Source organism: Grammomys surdaster, unplaced genomic scaffold, assembly GCF_004785775.1.
Source record: "Grammomys surdaster isolate TR1022 unplaced genomic scaffold, NIH_TR_1.0 125756, whole genome shotgun sequence".
Classification (NCBI taxonomy): domain Eukaryota; kingdom Metazoa; phylum Chordata; class Mammalia; order Rodentia; family Muridae; genus Grammomys; species Grammomys surdaster.
Window position 1 is genome coordinate 2894278 of NW_021620588.1, and position 27290 is coordinate 2921567.

General features: G+C 37.4%; 1 protein-coding gene across 1 annotated transcript in view; it reads right to left on the bottom strand.

The window, feature by feature from the left end:
• Positions 1 to 1862: 1862 nt before the first annotated feature.
• Grm7 (glutamate metabotropic receptor 7) overlaps positions 1863 to 27290 on the bottom strand; it is a 353565-nt gene continuing 328137 nt past the window's right edge. The window contains exon 7 of the mRNA XM_028788687.1: positions 1863 to 3077. Within this exon, the coding sequence (XP_028644520.1) occupies positions 3028 to 3077 (50 nt within the window). The 3' untranslated portion in view covers positions 1863 to 3027. The remainder of the gene's footprint in view (positions 3078 to 27290) is intronic.

The following is a 27290-nucleotide window of genomic DNA, read 5'->3' on the forward strand; positions in this document are numbered from 1 at the left end:
AGTGGTAGAGGGTTGGGGGATAGGAAAGGGTGGAGGGTGGGAGAGGGTGGGTTGGGGAGAAGAGATGTCTGATGTGGGATTGGGGGGGGTTGTGGAATGGTAACTGGGAGGTGGGATATTATTTGAGATGTAAATGAATGGAATGGTTAATAAAAAATAGAAAAGAAAAAATATAACCACTAATGTTGATGCTAGTTGTCACAAAAGCCATGGTCCTGCCATGTTGAGTAGTCATTTGTCAAGTAGCTTTGAGATCCCTGGGAGGAAATTCTCCCTTCTTCCTTTCTATCCAATAGATGAGGTAGATTTTATCCAAGTCATTTTCTAGCTAAGGACATGGAGAATGTTTATATAACCTACCTGATTACAAGTAAGCAAAAAGAGCATCCAGTTTCTTTCTGTACAGGGTTTGACTCTACAACTTGAGAAAAAAATGTGGATGATTTAAAATGTGTTTCTTCTTTGATTTGGAATTTCTCCACGGTCTATTAGTTTGAGGGTGTTGAAGGGATAGGAGACATTGGGAAGGGCAATTTATTTTCTGCAGTCTGATACTAAAATGAGTTTTGGAGTCTCTGTGAGAGCATTACTCACAAGGGACTAAGGAAAAACTCAACAGAGAACAAAAGTAGGAAAAAATATGAGGGTTTTACTTTGCATTGTAGAAAAAAATATTGACAAGGGAATATTTATTGAACATCTATGTACCTGTCTACTGTCTGTCAGTCTGTCTATCATCTATCTATCTATCTATCTATCTATCTATCTATCTATCTATCTATCTATCATCTATCTATCTATCATCTAATCTAGCTGTTTACCAAATCTGTTTTATGTATATATATGTGTGCATCTCTCTTTCTCTCTCTACACACTCTCTCTGTCTCTGGTCTCTCTCTCTCTCTCTCTCTCTCTCTCTCTCTCTCTCTCTCTCTCTCTCTCTCTGTGTATGTGTGTGTATGTGTGTGTGTGTGTGTGTGTACATGACAGAGGTGTGACAGAGGTCAACTGAGACAGGGACTCCTGCTGGTCTGGAAGTCACCTAATAGGCTTGTCACCTTCTCGAATGTTCCATGGGTCTACCAGTCTTCACCTCTCCACTTCAGAGATTACAAGTCCACAACACTAAGTCTGGCTTTTTATTATCATGGATTCTGGAGATCAAACTAGGGTCTTCTTGCTTGTATAAAAATTGCTTTGTCATCTGAGCTATTCCCCACCTTGTCCAGCCCGGTAATATTTTAATACATATTGCATTTGGGGACCCACTTAGAGTGCTAAGGCCCTGTATCAGAAGATAATGGTATATTTCTGGAGTTTATGTTGCTGTGAGTGGTTCCCTAGTTTTTTGCTTATTTGTTTGTTTTGTTTTGTGTTTTTTCTAGAGTCCTGAGTTTTAATCTTGCTTCTACAAACCTCAATACCATATTTGTATGCAAAACCAAATCCATTGTCTCCATTGTTTGTGCCTGTTCTCTAGGTCCTTTCAGTTCAGTTTTCTAGAAATGTTTATCTTTTTATCGATTTTTTTTTGCAGTGTACTCTTCCTGTAAGCAAGTATTTCTTTGTCTTGTCTTTCTTGTTACTTGTTTTTGATAGGCAACTTGTTGAGTTAGCATCTGAGAATTTTTAAGGATTGAACTTCATTTATACTAGGAAAGAATACTTGGGTTTTGTGATTGTCCCTTTTCCAGGAGGCCACATCAGTGTCTCTAGGCACTATGCATTTCACACACACTGTAATTGGAAGTTTAAGACTTGAGCTGTACCCAGTTTTCTATAGCCCAGGGTTTCAAATAAGCTGTAAACCAATGGGTGTGGGGTAGGCTGGGGAGAACAACTAAAGCACTTACTACAGAAAATAAAAAAGTTAACCAAAGTATTTTATTGATACATTCTTGGACAATACCACAGAACTGGAAGAGAATGGAAAGGGAATTTTTTTTTCAGCAAGGGATTTTTTTCCACTAAATTGACACATAAGCAGCAAGATTAACGAAAGTACTTCTTACAAACAGTAAAAAACATACATGCTTCTTTTTTAAAGTCCTTATCACATTGGTCAGTCATGGGGGTAATGAACAAAACCTCAAGACATGAGAAATCCATATTCTTTCCTTCAAATAGCTTAAGAATCATTAAAATTATTGCAAAAATCCATATATCCTAAGTAAAATAACAAAAGAGAACACAAATACAAATATTAAACATAAATTATTAACATACTGTAAAATACATTACCGGCATGCATTCCAAAGATCAAGACCTCTATCCCATTTATCCAGTGCTTTCTTTTCCCATCACAGCACCTATCATGTACCAAAGATAGGTAGGGCATATCTTCTCAGCACAGTTTTTGGTCTTTAAGTATCTTTTTGTGTGTGTGTTTTAAAAAATAAACAAAACCATGATCTTTCGTGGTACTATAATCATAACCATACAGTCATTTACAGATGTGCATGGGGGGTTGTGTTCTCTTATGTCTGCCGAGATTTTTTTTTAAATAAAAATTAGTTACTTTAAAGTTTCCTCAAAGATTCCACCATCTGAGAGGATAAAATTCTATGAAAACAGGGCATTCAAAAACAAACAGTGAACCGAGGTACGACATTGAGTGGCAAAGTGCAAATGTCCTCACAAACTGTACAGAAAATTTCAAAACCTTGCAGCCTGGAAGTACGTACGTAGAAAGACATGTCAGCCCCAAAAAAAACAGTCCTGAGGCTCTCAGCGGTTCATCCAAAAGAGCCGGGTGGGACTTGAGTCTCAACTCTCCCTTTGTTTAGGGAGTCCAGAATTGCAGCCAAGATGGCAGTGCTGATGCCAATGACTTCTTAAGCCAAGATAAAGTAAAGATGTCTCATAAAGCAGCTGTTCTGGATGTGTGGATCCTCTAACATTGCTCTCCCGGGTGGAGAAGCTCCTCCAGAGATAGAAAGCGGGCAGGACCAAAAGAGTCCTATGCCAGGCTAGGTGATAGAATAACTGAAGGTCTTCTTCCTCCGTGGTTCCATGGGATGGAACAGATTAGATAACCAGGTTATTATAACTGACATACTTCTTTTTTGCAGCAGGGCCTGAAGAGAAAGAGAGAGAAAAGTCAGTTGTGGCAATGACCCTGCGTTCAAAGATAGAGCTTAGACGACTTCCATTACCAAGTCAAGACAGAATGAGATATCACTGAGGAATACACATATACTTTGGCATTTTGTGTTTATCTATAAACTTATTTACAACTAAGATTGATGTGACAGTGATACACATTCACCTTGATTCACTTCTTTGACATGCCCCCAACCTTTCCCTTTTGGGGTCAATAAGATCATCAGATCTATTATTGGTTATCATGCTTTCTTATTAGCCAGCCCTAAGCTTCAAGGGTCATCAGGGGCCTCAGAGATTTTCATCCTGTGACCATCTTCTGATAGTTTTCCAAAAGAATGCCTACTGCTTGGAGAAGGCTGTCCTGTGTCATTGGAATTTGTTTATTTTGTCTAGCAGAGGCCATCCACAAGTTAGCATTCATAATATCAAGTGACTATACATCTCTTTTCCTATCTCATCAGCAATGTGTACATTACAATCTTCATGGTAATTTCCATTTAGGTTAAAAGCATACCTAGAAACTTTCTGATGTCTGAACAGTCACACTTGACATTGATTTTCCTCAGATGCAGTACAGCTTGTTTCATTCAGAGTCCTGGGACTCTTTCCTTTACTCACATTTCCAATGAATACACACCCACTGGTTTTTCTAAGGAGAACATGGGGCTACATACTGAGCCAAAACACAGTTCTTAATCTGTGCTTAAGATGGAAACCCACTTCAAGGTATTATAATATCCCTAGGTTCTGATTCTCAGTTCTGTATGACACCATGTCTGTGAGGTAATAGGTTCTTGACTCATTCAGTTTTAGTCAAGTTACATCAAATTCTATTAGGCATAGACTCTCTGTCATGTATACTTGACAATGGCTTATTACTTTACTCTTTTAGATTCCCAAGAGAGCTGTTCACAAAGAACAGTAAAGTAAAAAGAATCGTTCCAGAATTCTTAAGCAGGGACTAATGTGAATCTGGAGGCCCAAGCCACTGCATTAGTGTGCTAAGTGCTTATATCTAGCCTCTGGATAGTCTATCTGTTACATTCTAAGTACACACACAAATATTTTTTCAACATATTTCTCAGAACCTAAATAGTTGAATCTCATTTTATGGGGAAATATCCTCTGATCATTTTTGATTGGAAGACTTATCGCTCCGTTATAGCATATTGTGTTCAATAGATAAAATTAAAAGAATCTAGAATTACATGAAAGTGAGAGATTCCTGAAAACTTTAATCATAATGCGTTGCCATTTAATGAACACATGAACTTAACCTCCTTGGAGGATTCCAAGCCTCCAAGAACATTCCTGTGGCTCTTACAAAGTCTTTTGCCTTCAGCAACTTTCTTGTTTGGGGTATAAGAAAGACAAAGAACTTTCTTTATAGGTTTTTTGTTGTTGTTGGTGGTGGTGGTGGGTTTTTTTTGTTTGTTTGGTTTTGGTTTTCGTTTTTTTCTTTTTTTTTCTTTTTTTTTCTTTTTTTCTGAGACAGGGTATCTTGTACTCCAAGCTGCCCCTAAACCCTCTATGTATCCAAGCATGACCTTGAACTTCTGATCCTCTGTACCTCCGATGTGCTGAGATTACAAGTATAAATCACCACATCCTTTAACACAAAGCTGAGAATTGAACCCAGGACTTGGAGTGTGCTAAGCAAGCACTCTGTCAGTTTGGTTACACCCCCAGTCCTCCATTGGGGAAACTTTCTAGACATGCTTCCTGACTCCAGACTTTATTTACAGTTCACAGTCAGTCAACCTCAGCTTACACAGAGGAGCCATTGTATCAGTAGCCTTGTCAAATGCCAAGGAACTGATTATTCTCCAGACCGAAGGGAAAGAAAACAAACAAAAACCCGAGAAGCCTGAGCTGACCTAAATATCCTAGACACTTCTATTGTATAGCTAATTAAGACCAAGTTCTGTGTAAGTGGAGTTGTCTAGTGGAAAAAATATTAGATTTCCTCAAATAGGTTACTATGTAATACTAGTCAATAAAGAATTTTTACTGAAAGAATTGTAGCTCAGAAAAATACTGTTCCTGTGCTGTAGCAAAGACTGGTTTGTATTAAGTTAAAAATCCAAATCTAGCTATGCTTTTAAAAAATTAGATATTTGGGGCAGCAAGATAATTCATCAGGTAAAGACATAGTGGAAGGAACAAATTGATTCCCATAGATTGCCCTGTGACCTTCTCACATGTGATTCAAGCCCACATGTAAATATACACACAAACAAATAGAAAGGATAAAAAATATAACTCAGTTGATTGAGTACTTGCTTAGTGTGAACAGAGCCCTGAGCTCCACCCCAAGCACTTCATGAGTAAGGCATGGTGCTACATGCCTCTAATCCCAGCCCATAGTAGGTGAAGACAACAGAAGCATCATCAGGGGCCATGTTCATTTTCAGTGTTTCAGCAAGTTTGAGGCTAGCCTAGTCTAGGTGAAACCCCAAGTTAGCAACAAGAACACAATGGAACAAATGAAAATTAGAAAATTATGTTTTGGAGAATGTAGTAGGGCTCACTGAAGCATTGTGGGCATTATCTTCTTGTATTTTCATAAAATTAGACAAATATTTTTATTCCTCATAATAGTTGGGAGGGACATGATACTCAGAGGGACCAACATTTCAGTACCATGCTAGATGACACGAATCTCTCTTTTCTTCTCCAAGCTATGGTGGGAAGACCCTGCTGCCTGGGACTCACCTGCCTGGGTTCTGCTTGTGCCCCATCACTTACATGAGATGAGCCCAGCCTTCTGCCATAAGGCTGAAACTTTGTAGAGGCTTTAAAATGAGGACAGTAATTCAGACCCTGAGGACTGTTGATAGCATAGATGTCAGAATTATCCCAGTCTCTCGCTGGGGAATAAAACATATAAATGTATTTTTAGGTTACAAACTTCTCTACAAAGGATAAACCTCAGTATATGCTTTCTTTGCAGAATTGCTTTGGAGCGTTGCAGCAAGGTTATAATGAAGTTTATGCAGCCCCTCGAATGGCAATTTCTGTCCTTTATCACAGTAAAGTCCAGTGTATTATAGTGTTTATTTTTAAACCATCCTGGCCTCATGAGTAAATAAAAGAAATGCCTACAGGGCTGATAATTCTATTTATTTGAATAGCAATGTAGTTTATGGTCCAGAGAAGAGAATTGCCTGGCTCAAAATAGTTGTCCAGAAAAAAAAAAAGGTTGTTAAAGAGATATGCTTTTTATTTTGAAAGGCCAAGAATTTCTTTCCATTGAAAGCTGGAGTTCTCTATTTTATTTTTATTTTAAGAATGTGAGGCAAATGAAAGTTTAAAAAAACTTGCTTATTTTATGTGTATGAGTGTTTTGCCTGCATATATGTATATGTATGTATATGTATGTATATGTACCATATGGATTCCCATTTATTTTATGTGTATGAGTGTTTTGCCTGCATGTGTGTATATGTATGAATATGTATGTATATGTACCATATAGATTCCCATTGCTTACAGAGGTCAGAAGAGGGTGTCAGATCCCCTGGAACAGGAGTTGTGAGTGCTTGTGGCTCATGACCTTGGTGCTAGGAGCTGATCCTGGCTCCCCCACAAGAACAATGAGTGCTTTTAACCACTGAATAATCTGTTTACATCTAGAAAGAATAAGAGGAGATTGTATTGTTCCTATTACATTTTTAGGCTACTTATATCAGATGTTTTCAAAGTCAGGTATGTTCAAAGAGGTAAAGTTTTCAATGAAAAAAGTCTTAAGGACATTGATTTCTAAAATACATTATTAATACACATTTTCTTATAAATAAAGATTAGACATCTAATTCATTCTTGTTTTGTCAAAATGTACTGTCAATTTGACATTGACTTAGAGGGCCAATTTAAATATTATTTTAATTTTAATATAATTTTTTCAGGATTTGCTTTTTAACTACACTAATTTGTAGGAGGAAGGGGAAACCTGAGCCATGGCATACCTATGGTGGTCAGAGGACAGTTAGGGCAATTGGTTCACTTGCTGCACTGTGTGGATGGAACTCAGATGTTCATGCTGGCACTGTAGCCCTGAGCTGTCTTACTTCCCACTCCATGAATTTTTATCTCACAAAACTTTTGCTTATTGCAAACTAGATTGAAGAAGATATAAAAAAATGTGAAAAACCAAATGCAGAGAAGGAAATTTCTTATAAAAAAAACCTTCTTGAGAAAACTGAAGAAGTGAAAACAGAGCTTGACTCTTCCCTTTAGCACGTTTTTAAGTCTCTTAATCACATAAGTACCAAAGTTGATGCTTTATTCGATAAATACCTTGTGTTTTCAGTTTTTAAAAATACATACTTGTAAAGGGATATACATAGAAGTGCACATATATATGTTGTGAACCTTGTAGAGTATACAAGAATTGTATCTAAATATAACACACATACCTAAATATAACCCACATAAAAGCCATAGTATCCTATCTTCAGATGGGAGATGAACTTCCATTTACCCCCTTTTCACTTCCATTGCCAATCCCTACATTCCCCTCACCTACCATAGCTATTGTCCTATAGCTGGTATAGATCATGCCACTCCCACATGTGGAGTTACCAATAAACTATAGTCAGCATTACATCATGTGGGTTTTTTATATATTCTATTTTTTATTTATTATTGTATTTATTTACATCCCAAATGTTGGCCTCATCCCAGTCCCACTTCCTGAGTTCTTTACCCCAGCCCCTTCTCCTTTGCCTCTGAGAGGATGCTCCCCCACCTACCCACCCATCCTCCTCATCTACTCACCTTCCTAACTTCTTCACCCTCCTTCCCTGAGGGATCAAGTCTCTACAGGATGAGGTACATTCTCTCCCTGAGGCCAGATGAGGCAGTTCTGTGAATGTTCAATCTCTGGGAGCTCCAAGGGTGGTTAGTTGATACTGTTGTTTTTTCCTATGGGGTTAGAGCATCCCCTTTGGCTCCTTCAATTGTGCACCTAACTTTTCCATAGGGGTTCGCAACCTTAGTCCAATACTTGGCTATAGGTATCTGCATCTGTCTCAATTGGCTGCTGGTAGGGCCTCTCAGGGGACAGCCATGCTAGGCTCCTATCTACAAGCACAGCACATCAGTAATTGTGTCAGGATTTGTTGCCTGCCCATGGGATGAATACCAAGTTGGGCTGGTCACTAGATGGCCTTTCTTTCAGTCTCTGCTTCATTTTTGTCCCTGCATTTCTTTTAGACAGGAACAATTCTTGGCCAGGATTCCCAGTAGAGGGATGGGATAACCAACCCACCTACTTCATGTGTTTTAAAGACACAGAATGACGTTAGTCCACCTGTATTTAATTGCAACCTTAATTCTTTTTAATTAAAATATGTGTGGTGGCTATGTGCACATGCGAGTGAAGTGCCTATGGAGGCCAGAAGAGAGCGCCAGTTCTCCCTAGAACTAAAGATATAAGCAGTGGTGAGCTGCCCTTGTGATGCTGGGAACTGAACTCAGATCCTCTGCAAGAGCTGTGCATATTCTTAACCACTGAGGCACCTCTCTAGCCTTCACAACCTGTTTTGCATTTATCATGTTTTTATTTTTTTGAGATTTGTTTGTATTGATTTTACAATTATAGATTCTAGATAGTAAAATCTTTTTCTATTCATGGTATCATATTACTTGATTTTTAAGAAACAAAATGATTTGAAGACAATCTAATTTTTAGAAAACAAATTAAAATTCAATAAGATAATTTGTAGATAAAAATACAAAAAGCAAAAATCCTGCACCATTACAGAATATAAGATCAAACAATTAGCATTTTGTTTTTATAGAATGACTAAAGAAATTGAATTAATATCAAATATCGATGGAAGAGTAAATAAAGAATTTCTTAGCACAGTGGTATGGCTATAAATTAGTACAATCTTTGGAGAGAGAGTGTGTTAGAATAAACTTTGAACAAGCTTTGCCAGATCCTGACCAAGACTCTATTTTCAAACTCCAGCCCCTTCTCCATCACTGTCATTGCCAGGCGATGGCCTCCATTCTCATATCTGTGGCACAGCAGTTTCCAAAGACAAAATATCCTCATCTGGACAAACAGCTCCAGAGGGGAGAAGCTGCAGGCTTGCACGTTTCCCCAGCCATTGCATCTAATGTTCCAAATCTCCTATATAAGCTCCAAGTTCCCCTTCTCTTGGCAGACACCCCTTTCCTGTTGTGTGTCCCCATTGCATTTTGACATAAACAGTCCTGCCTGCTGAGACCAGACTGATCTCTTTTCTACCTCCCTTTTCTTTTGGTTGCCTTAGGAGTCTAACACATGGGATACACTGGAACAGTCTGTGTGTGCTAGTGACTCAGAGATTTCCCTTCTAGACATACAGGAGTTTTCCATGTGCATAGATAGGTCTGTGGAGGGCTTTTTAATGAGACACCATACATGATAATTAATCCCCCCAATACTATAAAACACCAAAGTGGTCTGAATGTAAGATGTAAGGCATCAGACAACTGAACTGGACATCAACTGACTAAAGTAGGAGGCTTAGTTTCTTATCTCAACAGTCAGATTTCCCCATTTTTAGAAGAGCCCAAATTCTACATTTTATGTAAATATTTGTTTCTCATTTAGCTATCCAGTGAAAATATGTACCAAGCATGTTATGTGTTAGGCTCTAGTTTAGTAATGTATTACCTTTAAGTATATGTTGAAAATCATAATAAAACACCATTTAATGGCACAGACATATGGTGATGACACCTTCCATTGGGAACTCTCATTCCAGATCTGATGGAAAGCCAATTAGCTTCCTGTTTATCATTCAGTAAGGAATCCATTGTGAAATAATTTTCCCTAAATTCTTCCTAATTGATTACACTAGTACAATATTCACAGCAAAAGATGCAAATCTGAATAGGAACACAGAACATGATGAGTGAAAGATGAACCATTCATATTTATGGCAATCCAATTATGAATGAAAAACTTGAGACACCATACATCTCCCTAGCTTCCTCTTCAGCTCTTTGCAACAACCTCTCGAAAGACCTGTAAAATACATGCTTTTAGGTTGGTGAGCTGGACCTATCTGTCTTAAATATTGCATTTTGTGTATTTCCCTTGTGGATATTTGCGTGTGTGCACATGTGCATGTGTATCTGTGTATGCCTGTATGTCTCTGTGCATGTGTATGTAGATGCCACAGCATATTTGTGGATGTTAGAGAAAAATAAGTGGAAAACAGTTTTCTCCTACCAAGGCTCAAACTCAGGTCTTCAATGTTGGCAGTAAGGGCTTTTACTTACTAAGTCATCTTGCTGGTCCTAGCTGACTTCCTGAGAAAAGGAACTAAGGAGGGTGAGAATAAAATCAATCAGGAAAAGAACACTATTCTCAAAATCACCATTAATTCTAATCCAGTTTCAAAAACTCCAAAATTGTGGTGTCTGTCTATTCTATCCAATTATCCAAGAAAATGGGATTTGACAAGTATTGAATGCCAGTCTTCATAGATGCTGACTATATGAAACAGTCTACGGATCCACAAACTATGGGTTTACTTTTTACTTGTTGTGTATTCAGGTAAGGGTTGACATTTGTTACCAGGAAGCAGTTTTGATTTTCTATCTAATGAGGTAGGAAAACTGCACCACTCACAGATCAGCCTCATGTTAGACAGCAGGTCAATGAATGATGGAGAATCAGCTTCTGGCATCAGTTCACTATGTTTTCAGACAGCAATAGAATGAATAATAGGGAAACAAGGAAATGAAACAGCAACATAGAACCTATTAGGGAAAATGCACCAAACAGTGCTTCTTTCATCTTTGTGAAGGGCATTAATAAGAGACAGACCCAGTTCTATGGAACTTGAATAATGGAAAATACTTGTGAAATCATCTTGGGGACAGTATGTGACTGCTAGTCTATTTCTTTGATGAAGAAGAACTGCCTTGAATCTAGGAGAGCTTCCTGGTGAAAGAGATAATCTAAAGCCAGGAGTGAGAGAAAGTATGCATGGATGATAGTCAAAGAGTGGTGAATTAGAGTCTGCAAGGGACTGTGGGGTCAGATAAATCACTTCCATGTCTACATTTGTTGCCCTACTAAATTTAAGATATTAGGAATAAAAATATATCAGAATTATTCTGCCTTTGTTGTTGTTCATTTCTTCATTTTACTTCTTTATGGAAAGATGCCTCAAAAACTTTCAATGGGAAGTTTCACTCAGTGGCCACAAAGGAGCCTTGCACAATGTCCAAGTAGAGTCTTTCATGAGTAATTTTCCTCCTTACAAGGTTTCTCTCAATTGGATCATCTACCATGTTGCATTGATTCTGGTCTAGTTTCAAGTTGACTGACCAACTAGTGTGGGCTGTTGCTTGGTCAACCATGTTAGAATTCTTGGATGCTATCAGGATCTACCTCCAAATTCTTCCACACAGCTAAAACAACTAAAGTTAAACCCCAATTTCTCACATGTGTCTCCAAACAGAACTGTGTGATTTTTTTTATGCTTATGGATTGTATGGTGCATGTCTGTTAGTCTCTGTTTTCTATGAGCTCTAGAAGGATCTTGGAAGGGTGGCTTTGTATTTTCTTTGCCTTTTCTGTATTTACTGTATTCAAAGAAAACTTTGAATGGTGCTGTTCATATTTCATTTGTAAATTTAAAAAAGTATTTTATTTTATTTTATATGTGTAGGTGTATGCCTGCATGTGTATATGTATATCATATGCATTCAAGGCTGAAGAAAGTGTCAGAACCCTTAGAACTGAAGTTGTCGATGCTTGTAAACTGTCCATGTGTATGCTGGGATCCAAGCCTGGCACCATGGCTAGAGCAGTAAGTGCTCTTAATGGCTGAGCCATGTCCTTGGCCTCTGATTTGTAACTTTGAACCCATAACACTCTTTCTTGCTCTGAGCATCGAAGCATAGTCACAACAACCTGGCTAAGACTGAGAAATCAATTTTTAGTCCCACCATGAAAAGGGTAAATGGGCATTTTAGTGCTTCCTTAAAGAAAGCCAATTTGTACTCGAAGATGTAAAGCATCAAGCAGAAGTTTTAGTAGATACTTTCTTGAAATACCATGAAGCTTGGCTAAGTTAGATATTGGGTACTTTGGACACACACACACACACACACACACACACACACATGCATACACATATACATATCATACATACACATACATATTTACATGATACACTAAATTACTACATCAAAGAAATGGCTTATTTTTTTATTATGCACTTTGCCTGGGCAGTGAATGGCTTTTGTGTTTTCATGTGATTCAATATATTATAGACGAGAATGTTTGGGAAAGCGTTGTGGATACGGTAAGATAATACATCAAAGACTGAGGCTGTGCTCCAAAGCCTGATTGAAGGCTGGCGATATAAATAAAATAATTCTTGCGAGATGGCAGCAAAAGAGGACTTGGCACTGTCATGTGACAGGCGCTGCTCAACATTGCTTCTTCACACTTATAGCTAGCAGTTTCATATTCCCGTCGTCTATCAATTTATCCTGCTTTTACCCAGAGCTGTGTATGAGGTATCAACACAAAAGTAAATAAAAAAAAGAATCATCTCAATCAGGACTAACTTCTGCCTCAAGACAATTCACTGGCTGTGTATTGAGTACTTGTTCCATGTCAGAATCAGTTCTAGGCACAAGTCTTAAATTATGATGCAGTACAGGCACAGGTCCCACTTACACACTCTACTGAGGAAAAAATCATTCAAAAACCAAAACCACCAAAAAAACAAGACAGGTAGTTGGTGAAAAATACCCCCCTTTCATAGTAGCTATATTCTATAAAGTTGTCACTGTTAGTTAGTATGCACTAATCCATCTATCTTAGAAGAAAAATTAGCTACAATTGTCCAAGTTCATTTTGTGTTTGTGCTCAAAAAACATTTTAATATCGAGTTGGAGACACAGCTCCACAGTTAGGTACACATCTCCTTTCACTGAGGATCTCAACATGTATGTATGGCACCTCATAACTTTAAGTATAGCTATATATGATTCAATGTCCTTCTTACCCATGCATGCAAGCACACACATACAAACACAATTAAAAATAAATAAGTAAGTAAATAAATAAATAAATAAATAAATCTAAACCAATCATAGAGGCACATGACTTTAACTCCAGCACATGGTTGACATGGGGGGGGGCAGAGACTGGATGATCTCTTTAAGTAGAGATTAGCCTGCTCTCCATTCTCCATGGTGTGTTCCAGGTCAGCCAGTGCTGTATTGTGAGAATCTGCATATGTGTATGAGTATGTCTATATACTGTTGCCTTTGTTACATTGAACTTAGAGCCAACTACTGACTGAAAGATCTCCCAGGTTCCTCAGGTACTGGTTTCAGCACTCCGAATCTACTTTCATGGGTAGGTGAATTGGAAAATTGGAAACATCAAACAATGAGAATCTGGAATGTTATGTCACATAATCAAAAACACTGTGATAGAAGGGACTAAAGAACCTGAGCTTCCACTGAAGGTAGGCATATGTGCATTAAGATTCAAATAGCAGCAGAGGTTTGTGGACAGACATTGAGAAAGACACTATAGGGATGCATAGCTCACAGGATGACAACAGGCACAAACTCCCTAAACTGGAGGCACAGGATGTCAAGAGAACACTTAGTAAATGTAAGAAAATCCAGGAAGAGGCAAACATGTCTCAACTAAAATAGCAAATCTTGGATTAAGAAGTAGAAAATCACAATATATTTGGAAAAACCGTATGTATTAAGAATGTTAAGATACAAAGATGCATAAGAAGATACTCTTGAAGATACATAAGTGATAATTTTAAACCTAAATCTTTAACCTTTGATGGTTGTTAAATCAATTCTCATATATTCTTTTAATGAGGAATGCTAAACTCCAACAAAAATAGTTGTCTGTAGGAAAATAGAGTTTCAATGCATAGATAACAAAAATGTAGGGTGGCTCAGTGGTTAAAGACATTACTGCTCTCCCAGGGACCTTGGGTTCAATTCCTAGCACAGACATTGCAGCTCAGAAATGTATATTACTCCAGTTCCAGGACATCAAGCCATCTCTTTTGGCCTCCATGGGCTCGAGAACACACATGGTACTCAGATATTCATATAGGTACAAATATACACACATAAATAAAAATTAATAAATAGATTGAAAAACACAAATTACATAATTTTAAGTTCTATATATCTACAATTACCTGGAAAAGTGTGAGAGGAAATACATTGCCATGAGCTACAGGAAAGCCAGTAGACTGGTTTTCAAATATATTGACTTTATAAAACAACCAAATCTCCTAAGATGGAAGATTAAAGGCAACTACAGAGACAGAAACACTAACTGAACTGCATGATCATTTATTTCATTATGGAAGATATGCTTCCATACTAAATAGTTCCATGTGCCTATGTTAATTGTTTTGAGTATGAAATAGTACTGAACTTCTGTAAGACACAATTGAAGTGTACACAGAAGTATTTAGGGACAATGGTATGTATGGTCATGGTTGAGACATGTTTATGCACAATTTCTGGAAGATGTTGGTCAGTTTTCCAATTTCTGTAACAAATTAGTTGAAAAACACTACTCACAAGGAGGAACAGTTTATTTTTGGCTCTCCATCTCTGTTGGATCAGAGCTCTGTCAGTAATCTCTGTTGTACCTGGGGCTTTGGCAAGAAAGAACATAACTAAAAGGTGGGTTGGGATGAAACTGCTCATTATTGGCATGTGGGAGACAAAGAGAGAAAGCAGCTGGGGTCCTAATAGCCTCCTGTAAGGTTATATTATCAATGACGTATCTCACTCAACAATGCCACAGACTGGGCACCATGCCTTTAATACCCAGTACTTTTGGCAATATTTGAAATCCAAACAATGAATGTGTGTATGTGTGTATGAATATATACATACATACATATATATATATTTAATGTTCAATGTGTCTATATTAAGTGTTTTGAGTATGAAATAGTACTGAATATATATATATATATATATATATATATATATGTATATGTATATATATATATATATATATATATATATATATGAAGAGAGACAGAGAGAGACAGAGAGAGGATATATGATGCGTGGCCAGATATTAGTGACAAATGATTCTGTACAAGGAACAACTGCCTCATTCTAGTATATTTGTATAAACTTTTCATACTCTCATTAAAATGATTTCTATACAATCTAACAGGGTAGTTGAATTTCCATCATTTTATGCCTTTTTAAACTAAATGTTCCTATATTGCTACTATATTTTAGTGTTGCAATTAAATTAGCAGGTTGTAGATAATATTTTCTGTAAGTTTTATTGTATGAGCGATTTACCTGGTTGTATATAATGTGTGGCACATGTATACTTTGTACATTAGAGGTCAGAAAGATGGCACTGGATGCATGAGCTACATGATACATGAGCGAGCTGTCATGTTTGTGTTGGCAAAGGAACTTCAAAGGAATTTGTCCTCTAGAAAAGTAACCAGCATTCTTAACTATTGAGCCATCTCTCCAGCCCGCACGATGTCTTTCTTCCTTCCTTCCTTCCTTCCTTCCTTCCTTCCTTCCTTCCTTCCTTCCTTCCTTCCTTCCTTCTCTCCCTCCCTCCCTCCCTCCCTCCCTCCCTCCCTCCCTCCCTCCCTCTGTCCCTCTCTCTCTCTCTCTCTCTCTCTCTCTCTCTCTCTCTCTCTCTCTCTCTCTTAAAGTATCAAGACAGATGCAAGTGCAGAGAGCCATCTCTCAGATCTGGGTGGCTATGAGTCTGTACATCTTTTCCAGGCTTTCTAAAAGGTAGAGAAGACCTTCGGTTTTGTAAATTTTGGTCTTGTTTCCTATCTGGTAATTCTTAATGAGGTTTCTTGGGGTGACTCACTTCCATAATCTACATTTCCCTATTTTATTTTTTGCCATTTTATTGTTATACCACTAAGGCATAAATATAGACATTATTAATTATAATATAAGCATTTCTTTAAGAAATTTTAATGAAAAAATTATACCACACATAATAAATGGCTCCTTAGATGGTCTTCTAAAGCATCCATGTGCTAAATGCTTCACTGAAGGTTCAGGAGAGATGGATGTCTTTACTGAGGCAGAAGCAGATTTAAATGTTAAGTGCCTCTCTATTCTGCTGATTTATATGTTTGCTTTAAAATTACATGAGTCATCATATGAGGCACCAGAAGGTAAAGTTCAAGGATGGATTAGTGATGTCTGTTGGAAGTAGCAAGTAAACAGATCCTCCCAGACAGCTAATCTGGTCTAAGTCTTGCTTTTTCCAATACTGATGTTGATGTCTACTGAGTAGCCTGCTTAATCCATAGGTGACAACCAGCTGGACACACTTCTTCATAAGAATCTAGCTTCCTTCAAAGTATAACATTATCACTGGTGTGCAGTTCTGGAGATCAGTAAAAATGTAAACACTCTGCCTTGGGCTAGAAGAATAAACACATGCCTTTCTTATTTCTGTCCCAGTTTTAACTTCTGCATGTGTACATGTATATGAGAGAAGACTTTGGATTTGATTTATAAAGTAGCATGGCTCAAATTGGGAATAAATGGAAGATGCAGGACCCAAATTCTACTAAATTCTACCCAAAGACCACATAGAGTTAATTGTCTGTAAAGTTGCTTACATAAAATATTCAGGAGGGTAAAGAGGCTGCTATAAGTGCATAGATATTTTGACTACAACTTATCTATGTTCTAGAATGTTCTTTGTATTGCTATTCCTGAAGGTGACTTCTTACCACATTTTACTTTTGTTTTCTTTTGCAGTGCTGGGGATGCAATGTGAGGCAATTGGGATGCTCTCTCTTCCTGAGTTTCATCCACAGCCAGGTTTCACTTTGAATGTTACCTGCTTGGTTACTACATCCCTACCTGCTCTATAAAGTTACATTTGTTGACTTCCCTTTGCCTTGAAGCAGTTTATAAATTCCAGGTAGGTTGATTAAAATAACCCTTTGATGAACATAAGAAGTACAAGAAGTTTTAAAGCTATTTTTAAGCCCCTAAGGCAATTTCTTCCAGTCCTAATGTTAAATTCCTTCTTTAAGTCTTCATATAAACAGGCTACATATTCTGTGCTCATATCTAACGGAGCTGTGCCTATTGTTTATTTCTCTCTTATTTAGGTTAAACCACTTTTCATATAACTTGAGAAATTATAATACACGTCAGATATTCTCCACAATTCAGCAGAGGTCTCCTGGAAATAAGCTAATACTTCAATTAAAGGCAATGGAGAGAGTAATTGCTGTCTAAGAGGTATTGTTCACCAATAGGATGAAGGAAACCTTAAGACATGTTACTGTATTAGTTTTTTTGCCCCATACAAAATACCTGATATAAATTGCTTAATAGGAACAATTTTGTTTAGGCTTTCAGTTTTAGACTATAGTTCTGGGCCACACTGAAATACAGAAATTGTGGTGGAGTACAGTGCTGACCTTACAGTCAGTAAGGAGAAAAGGAATGAAAAAAGCCAGGCTTAAGACTTGCGTTTGAGGAATTTCTTTCAACTAAGCCCTCCCTCTCAATAGCATGTTCAGTTATGTCATTCACATTGATGAGACTGGAAATCTCATGATCCAAACACCTCTCAGGAGTACCACTAATTGCCACTAATAGGCCTGCAACACAGCAGCCTTTTTAAGATGGATACTTGATACTGAAATTATAATAGATCCAATGAATTAGGTGTTAAATGATATAGAGAATTAGTGATGTTTGGGTTGGACATGATAATGTGATTATGCTTATTTTGGAAAGGGAATATTTTTGTGCAAAGATAAAATATTTTCAAGTCACCGATCTATAGTTAGCTTTCAAATAGTTCCAGACAAAACCTCTTCAGAATGAATGAAATGAGTACAGTAAAATGTTAACAAGTGTTAAATCTTTGTTGTGAGTTATAAGCTGTTCTTTCTACTTTTTTAATGTTCAAATATCTTATTGTTAAAAATAAAATATTTCAGAATCTCATATCCACAGTAAAATATATCCATTACAAATTTTCTGGGAACTTATCTCAGATTTGTCTTATAATACCTGCCACCAAGTTATTTCTCAAGATCCTAAATATAGAAGTATGATATGATCCATCTATTTTACTTTTGGGCATATAGTAAAAAGTCTCTAAGTCAACATATCAAAGAAATTCCTGCACAGCCATGTTAATTGCTATCCTATTCATCATATCCAGAAAATTGAGCCAACTTAGCTGACCATCACGTGAAGACATAGAAAGTGTGGACAGTATACAGAATACAATTTTAATCTTTAAGAAAAGTGAAATCGCCGGGCGTTGGTGGCGCACGCCTTTAATCCCAGCACTTGGGAGGCAGAGGCAGGCGGATTTCTGAGTTCGAGGCCAGCCTGGTCTACAGAGTGAGTTCCAGGACAGCCAGGGCTATACAGAGAAACCTTGTCTCGAAAAACCAAAAAAAAAAAAAAAAAAAAAAAAAGAAAAAAAGAAAAAAAAAAGAAAAGTGAAATCATGACATTTGCAGGAAATTATATAGAATAAGATATGATTGTTAAGCAATACAATCCATGCTCAGAAATATAAATGTTCCATATTTTCTCTCATAATAGAACCTAGATTTAAACTGTGTGTGTGTGCGTGTGTGTGTGTATGTAAGAGAAGGGCAGAAGAAAAAACAGAGTGGGTAGTGTTGAATGACAAATGTCTTTCTATAAGCTCAGGTATTTGAATACTTTTGTTCACAGATTGTTGATGCTGTTTGTGGACACAGAATCCTTGGAAAGTACAGCTTTAATGTAGGTGAGGGCTTTGAGAGTTTATAGCGATGTCTCATGTCAACTTTGCTATCTCTGCCTTCTCTGTGTGGCTTAAGATGTGATAAGGTAACTTTTTGCTCCAGCTACCTGAGGCCATGCCTCTACCATCATTACAGATGCTCCCTCTGAAACCATAAGACCAAATAAACTTTAATCTCAAGGGTGCCTTTAGTCATGATGTTTTATCACAAGCACCATCTGCTTTGAAAGAAGAGAGAAGATTATTGGGCAGGAAAAGGGTGATCAGCAACAGGGGGGCAGAAGAATGTGGGCAATGGAAGACAGATAAGTGTAAACTGTATGTGAAAATGTCATAATGAAACCTATTGTTACATATGTTAATTCAAAATTGAAAAAATGGAAGTTGTTATCTCAAGTCAGCCTTCTCTATGTAGCTCTGGAGGATAGACATAAATTTGAATAGATCTTGCAGAGGAACTGGGGTAATTGACACTCCAGAGAGGTCATTATTCACCACTGTGTGGAACAGAAATCTGGGAAAGATTGAAACATAGTAAGGACGGCTCAGCTGAATGACCCTTGATCCTGTCAGTAGTTTCCTTTAGGTTTCAGTTTTTTCATCTGATAAACAAATGTGATTGTAGCACTAAACTTCAAAGTGGCTAAAATAAATGACAGTAGTAAACGTAGGGAAGGTGATTAGGACTTGATAAAATTGATAGTACTCAGTTTATTTAATATATGATTGATATTTCCTCTAGATGAATTTAGACTATCTCTTCTCTCTCATACACACACACACACACACACACACAATGGACTCAGACACAGGCATAATGGCATTTGTATATCTGATTTCCTTTATAGGAGAATTCCTTCTGCAGCTTGTCAATCTAACGATAAACAGAAATAAATACATTACTTAATTTTTGAACGAAGTCAATAGGCCAAAAACTACACTTAAAGAGATTTAAAGAAGCATGAGATCATGCTTGCAATTCACCAAGGAAGGCATCATCAAATCTGTTTCATTGTATTTCCTTTTCTTGGCACTTTAGCTGTCATTAATCTCACCCCATCATTGTGGAAGTGTGAAACTACAATCTTGTGATTAGAAAGATTTTGCTCATCAACTGGCTCGAGAGAGATAAGCAGGACCTTGACAGCTACTGTTATGGCAAAATGACAGTTTTGTATGACAGAGGATGGCACATCCACATGATCACTTCCCTTACATGCATTCCATGTCACCTGTGCCTAACAGTGGAACTGGCAATCACTGGTTCTAAGAAACACCACTGTTTTATGGTTCTGATATTTACATATTCAATTACTGGAGAATATATGTGGAGTCATTTACTTATTTTATTTATTTTGATTTGATGAATTGATTATCTCCTGATTGATGCCAGAATAATTTCAGTTGAATTAGCTGAACTGAGTAATCTAGTATTAATCTAGTACTCAATTTTGCAATTAAGAATTGATCTGTATCCAGATTCAGAAAGCAACATAAAGACTGGGAAAACTACTAGTCTGGCTTTATTAAAAGCATGCAATTCCTGGGACTCAGACTGGTTATCAAATAGACTTAGCAGCCCAATACTCCAAACAAACTGTTGCATTCCAAAGTGAGAGTGCAATTTACACAAGTTGCCCAAAATCTGTGCTGAGTGAATCTTCACAAAAGAAATTAATAGAGTAACAGTAGTAAATCATAGCTTTCTGGCTCATTTTGGAGAATTTGGGAAGAGGGGGTATAATTCTGTTGAGAAGTTTAGCATGGATGCTGGATGGCACATCAAGCATATCAGGCATTTGTATTCTCAGTTTAGTGGTTGCTATGTATTCAAAATATCCTAGATATTGTGCAAAGCCCTGTGTGCAGTCCTTTTCATCTACTGAGCTAGACACAGGTATTACCTCACTCTCTTTTAAAAAAATAAAATGTATTTATTTTAATGCATGTAAGTGCTTTGCCTTCATGCCTGTAAGTATACTGTATGCATTCCTGGTACTCACAGAGCCCAGAAGAGCTTGCTGAATCCCCTAGAACTGAAGTCATGGAAAATTGGAAGCTGAGAGCATCCATGAGGATGCTGGAAACCAAACATATGTCCTCTGTGTGAGTCACAGGCATTCTTTTTTTGTTTTGTTTTGTTTTTTTCGAGACAGGGTTTCTCTGTATAGTCCTGGCTGTCCTGGAACTCACTCTGTAGACCAGGCTGCCCTCGAACTCAGAAATCTGCCTACCTGTGCCTCCTAAGTGCTGGGATTAAAGGTGTGCACCACCACTGCTCGGCACCACAAGCGTTCTTAATCTTTGAGAAATCTATCCCTATATATAGTTCTCTTTTTTAAATACAGAGATCTGAGGTTTAGAAAGGAACATATCCAGTGCTATTTCCCAAACACACACAGACACACACACACACACACACACACACACACACACACACACACACACACAGAGAGAGAGAGAGAGAGAGAGAGAGAGAGAGAGAGAGAGATTGCTGAGTCTCCTCCCCCTTCTCCCTAAGGGAACTGAGATGGCAAATAAATAATGTAAGCACGAGCTATTCTTAACTTACAAAGAAAAGGCTACAATTGAAAATAAAGGTTAAATATTGTTTATATTTCATTTTTATTTCTACTAAAGAAGAGAGTGCTGCATAGTCACTGATGTAAGGGAAAATATGAAGGTGTGGTTGAGCTGAGACTACTCATATCAAAATGCCTATAGTGCAAAACCCACATTTTCCTGCAATCTGTGTCAGTGGAAAGTTCTTTAAAACCAGAGTTTTCTTCCATTTCAATTGTCTACCAAACCAGTATATTCATACAAGTGATATTGGGAGGATTCAAAGTGAGGATGTATGTAAACTCTTCAGCATAGGGGTAAACACTTGATACGCTGTTATTATTAATACTTTTGCCATCCCTACCGTCTTAATCTCCTTTATGGCTACACCTCACCATTATATCAATTCAAGTCAAATCAGTTTATAGTCAGTGAAATGCAGAATGTCATGATAAACCAAATCTCAGCTGTTGCCCCCTGCTTTGTATCATGGCCTTCCTTTAGAGGATATCAATTCAAAATGAAATTGCCAGTTTTGTATTATGTTTCAAAACCTAGACTTTGAACTTTGTCCTTAGTGAATCCTGAAGGCTTTTCTGGTAGGAGATTTTCAGGACTGAGCTGTGGTAGATAATAATTCTGCTCTAGAAAGAAAACGCAGATACAAGAGGTTCCTTGAAGCTGGCCGGTTTAGTAAAATTCATGAGCATTAGGTTCAATGAGAGACTATTTCTCAAAGAGTAAATCAATAAAAATAAATTAGTGAAGAAGGATCACATTCAACACTGATCTATGCACACACACACACACACACACACACACACACACACACACACACACACACACAGAGAGAGAGAGAGAGAGAGAGAGAGAGAGAGAGAGAGAGAATTATCCTTATTCTGTCCAAGCAATTACTATGTCCTCAGCTAAACCAACACAAACACAAAATTCACTCCATTTTTATCACAGCTACTCCATAACACTTAGTTTCTATTTAGTTATCATGTTTCTATTACCCTATCACATGTTGTAGAACGTATGCTCTGAGTTTTTGGTCCATGGGTGATGCTCTAGTGCTCACAGATAGTCACACTATGTGGAATACCTAAAGCACAGATGCACCTGCTGTGATAGACACCATCAAGAAGAGTGGTTCCCAATCTTCCTAATTCTGTGACCCTTTAATATAGTTCCTCATGTCATGGTGACCTCCAACCATAAAATTATATTTGTTACTACTTCATAATTGAAATGTTGCTACTGTTATAATAATGTAAGTATCTGCATTTTCTGATGGTCTTATGTGACCCCCGTGAAAAAGTCATTCTACCCCCAAAAGGGTTTCTATCTGCATGTTGAGAACCACTGCTCAAGAGCATCACAGAACATCCTGCTGCTGTAAAGACAGTGATCTGGGATAAGTCAATCCTTCTTGATCTTCTATCCATGAAGATATTCCCTAGAGCAGATGTAGAGACTAGCTTGCAATTTGTCTTCTATCTAGACAGTCCAAATGTGACCTCGATCCACAGTCAAGCTTGGTCAAGCAAGCTTCCTTTCTGGACAGGCTTTGTCTTATCCTGAAAACCTTTAGAATCTTATTTTTCCATTGTTTCCACCCTAGTTTTGCTTTGCTTTCAGTGAAATTGTATCAATTTCTAAGTCCCTGATGTCTAATTAACAGTGTTCTCTACACGATGTCTGCAGTACATTAACACCATGTTTTCAGTGTTGCCCTGCTCATGGCCCATATAGTTAGTATCTATTCTTTTTAGTCTCTTCTTGCCAAGTTTCCCCACCTTCACTACTTATAATCATTCAGCTAGTCATAAGATTCTTTGACTGAGAGAAAACTGCTTAGAGGATTGAAATATGGTGTTATCAGCAAACCTGTATAGGCTTTTTGGAAATTAAAAAGAGTGAGATAATTGGAGCAGTTGATTAAAGAGAGTTTGGTTGATATTAGTAATTTTTAATTTTATTTTTTATCAAGTGTGATTAAGCACTGTGGACAGATTAGCCTCCTAGCTCTCTGAGAAGTTTTCTTGTCCCACTTTATGTGGAAAAACAGGTCCACAGATGTTAAATAGAGCTCTCAAGGGTATGAAGATCATAAAGTCAGGCAATTGAACACCGGTATCCATGCCTAAACCCTACATACCTCCTTTTCTCTTAGAGGAAGTGTTGGTTATGCTGCTCAGCTTTATTCCAGGCAGCTGTTGAAAGAGGGAGGAGCTGGTGAGTGAAGGTTGATGAAATATATAGGTTGATAAACTTCAGGATGCCTTTGGTACCAGAGTAAGAGGTATCAGATAATTTGGACTCATGCTTTTGAATTATGAAGATCAGAATCCTCTTTATAGTAAGCATTCTAGCTAGAGATTTCTGTCTTCTATTTTCATAGCTCAGTTTTTGTCCAACATTGGACTTCCCCTTCTTATAGCTGATGGGCATATCTTAAAGCACAGAACATTTACTAAGAAGTAGGGAAGCATCTGCAAACTTTTCTGAAACATAATATATAGGAAGGACAGAACAGTTATTGTCCAAGTTTGCTTATAAAATGTCATAGCGGTTGTGGACCCAGAATGAAGTATGTAGTTCTTCTCCAACATGCCTCTGACTAGATACAGGTTTCCAACAGATACCCAGAAAGAAACACACGGATGCTGTTAATGGGATAGAACCTTGGTTTTCTTTAATCATCTTTTGTTTGAATATAAGTTTCTATTTTCATTTCTTCCTGTGAACACTATATCTATCACTTGCCTTAAGATAAATTTTGAGATAATAGAATAAAATATTCCATAATTTATAAAGCATAGAGCTTACAGCAGACCTGCCCACAGCTCCCAAATCTTTACTTACCACTGTTCACAGAACTCTCCAGTCATCTTTGCTTTCATCTTTCTGAAGTTGCAAGCTTGTGACTGTTTACTAGCAAATAAACATTGTCTTAATAATATTTTTAGAAGTTTAACTTTTTTGAAATATTTTTATCGATATTTTGATGTTTTCTAAATGAAAATGCAAATTGTTCTGTCAATAATTCATGCCATCTTATATAAGGAGAAAATGGTTGCAAACCACCCATTTTGGAAAAGAATGAAAGCCTAATCCATTTCATTAAAAAGAAAAGAATAAAAAGATTCCTAGTAAGAACTCCTCCTGTGGTTATAGTCTTTGGGCCATCAGTAATAGTCCAAAAAGTAAACATGCTCACTTCAGAATCTTTATGTAGACCAAAATACAATTAAATCAGATAATTTTTAAATGGTAGATTTGAAGCACAAACGAATAAAATAAATATTGGTTAGCAGGATTCTTCAAGTCAACTAGAAAATTCAGTAAACATTGAGCTCTAAACTTGCCTATCTCATCACTTTATTAGAGTGATACTGGAGTCAGTTTGAACCAATCCTCTTACTTTTCTAATGGTTGTTTTGATATCCTGTAAACACAGTCTAAATGTCAATTTCTGTAACAGAGCCAACTTTGAAAATGAAATCAAGCATCAGATCATTTGGCCCATGGGACTATGATGTCCAAAATAACTGCATTAAATATTCAGGTTGGAGTGGAACTGGGTAGTTCATTTTGGGTCAACATCCCCTGTGACATCTTGTTAAGCAAACTTGGGCAATAAATGCTCTGTCCATCCCATATATTCTGTTTCAAAAAGCTTGAAAATGCTTCCCTACTTCTTAGTAAATGCCTTGGGCTTTAAGATATTGACACGTAGAGTACTAACAACCAGTATCACTTTGCTAGGAATGGTATTAGATGATGTTCAATTTAGACTTGATTCTATATGCTGAAATGTCTTATTTTCTCTGCAGGAAGAGAGAAATGGAAATGAGTCTAGCTACTATATCTCAGTCTTTTGGTAGTTATGGAATGAGTGTGAATAAATGCTAGGGAAATGAATTAATGTTTTCAAATGGATGGTAAGAAGGAGACAGCTTGTGTATCGTGAGCAGGGTGTGATTGCACATGGTCACACTCACACCATCTGTCTTTGAAATGAAAACAACCATGATCCAGTTGTTCTCTACAGACCCTGATTTCAGACCTCTGCACTAGATATTAGCTATCTAATACACTCTTGCATTGGAGACAAATGATAATTATCTTGGACGGAAGAATGCTAGTTAGGAATGAGAGGAGGAAAGATTGGGATGACACTGGGCCTAGAAACCCAGCTCAGAAAAGGGTTGCTGAGTCCCTGCACCTGCTTTGTACAAGGAAGTATAATGATCACAGTAGGGAAGGAGACAAACCATAGTAGGAGAGAAGAAATGGGAGATAAATGATTCTTGAAGTTGCAACCCACGAAACACAACTCATGCCTATCTCTCTGCATAAAGTACATGTGTGGAGAGCCTTTTACCTGCCATTTTGTCTGTGACCTCATTAAGGCTGGTTAGTTATACTTTAGTTAACATAAATGTTAACTAAGAATAGTAAAACACACCTATTAAGTCTATCTCATGATTAGGTGAAGTACTTAGTAAAAACTTGAACTGACTAGGAATATAGTAAGCTCCTGATACTGCTAGGCTACACCCTGATAAGTATTCATATGTTGCATTCTCTTTCTTCTATTGCATTCATTCTGTCAGAGACACAGTAGGAAATACAATCCAGAAATTAATTATGTTAATTACAAGAGAGACACTACCCATATAACATGAGTTTTATTAGCGTACTTGTCAAATAAGCTGAGTTTTCGAGCCATAGGGGATCTATAATCAGGATGGTCTTTAAAAGGATCAGCATCTCACTGTGCCCTCTTCTTTTATTTGATATATGCTGCATTTCTTCCTTATAAGATAACAGATCTGGGTTCAGGGGCATCCAAAGACCATCATTTTGAGAATCTTCGTTACGGAAATAGGTACTCTGAGGGGGTGTCGGTCTTTAGCATTGCTTGGATAATTATTCATACTGAGAAGATGATAATTGCTGAGAATTCAGCTATTGGAAATAACCTTCTTGAGAGTCCTATCTTTGTTTTACCAAATCTCAGTAAGTTTGATTTAGATTTGCTATATTTCTGGAACCACAGACGTGCATCATTTTACTTTATGGATTCTCCTCAAAGCCTTTTTGCTCTTCCATCATGCACATCAGACAAACCGATGCAGGACTTTCTGTCTAAAATAGAATGGTACAACTGAACCCATCTGCCACTGCCTTTGAGAGAATGCTCTGCAGTGATGTCTACAGTGCTAGTTTTGGTAGGATAAAGCCTTTTATGGGTCAAGATCAGCTTATATTTTTCAGTTGGTGGGACCCTTATTGCTTTGATAAGTCATAAATATGTGTTTCCTTTTGGTTCCTTGTGGGGTCATGCTGATGGTGATATTGTATTCAAGTCTTTCAAAACCACACCTCATTTTAATTGAGGCATATAGGAGAGGCATATATAAGGCAGTATAATAAGGAATACAATGAGCTTTCATAAATTACACTAGGAATAGGCATGAAACAGATTATTTCTCAGACACATCAAGGAAAAACTTTAATTTTAGGTCAGGACCAAGAGTGTAGCCACAGGTGCGCACTATGATAAAGCAAGGTCATCTGCAATTATTGCTTTGAAATTATGGGCCTATAAAATAAAACAGTGCTATGAACTTACTGTAACTCCCCCTTTGTGTAACATTTTAAGTATGAGGTAACTGTTTTCTTTTCTTTTTTTTTTTTTAGCATAGAATAGAGTTTATTCAGGGCAGGGCATGGGGAGGGGAGCCAAGAGGATAGTAGAGGCAGAGAGAGAGAGAGAGAGAGAGAGAGAGAGAGAGAGAGAGAGAGA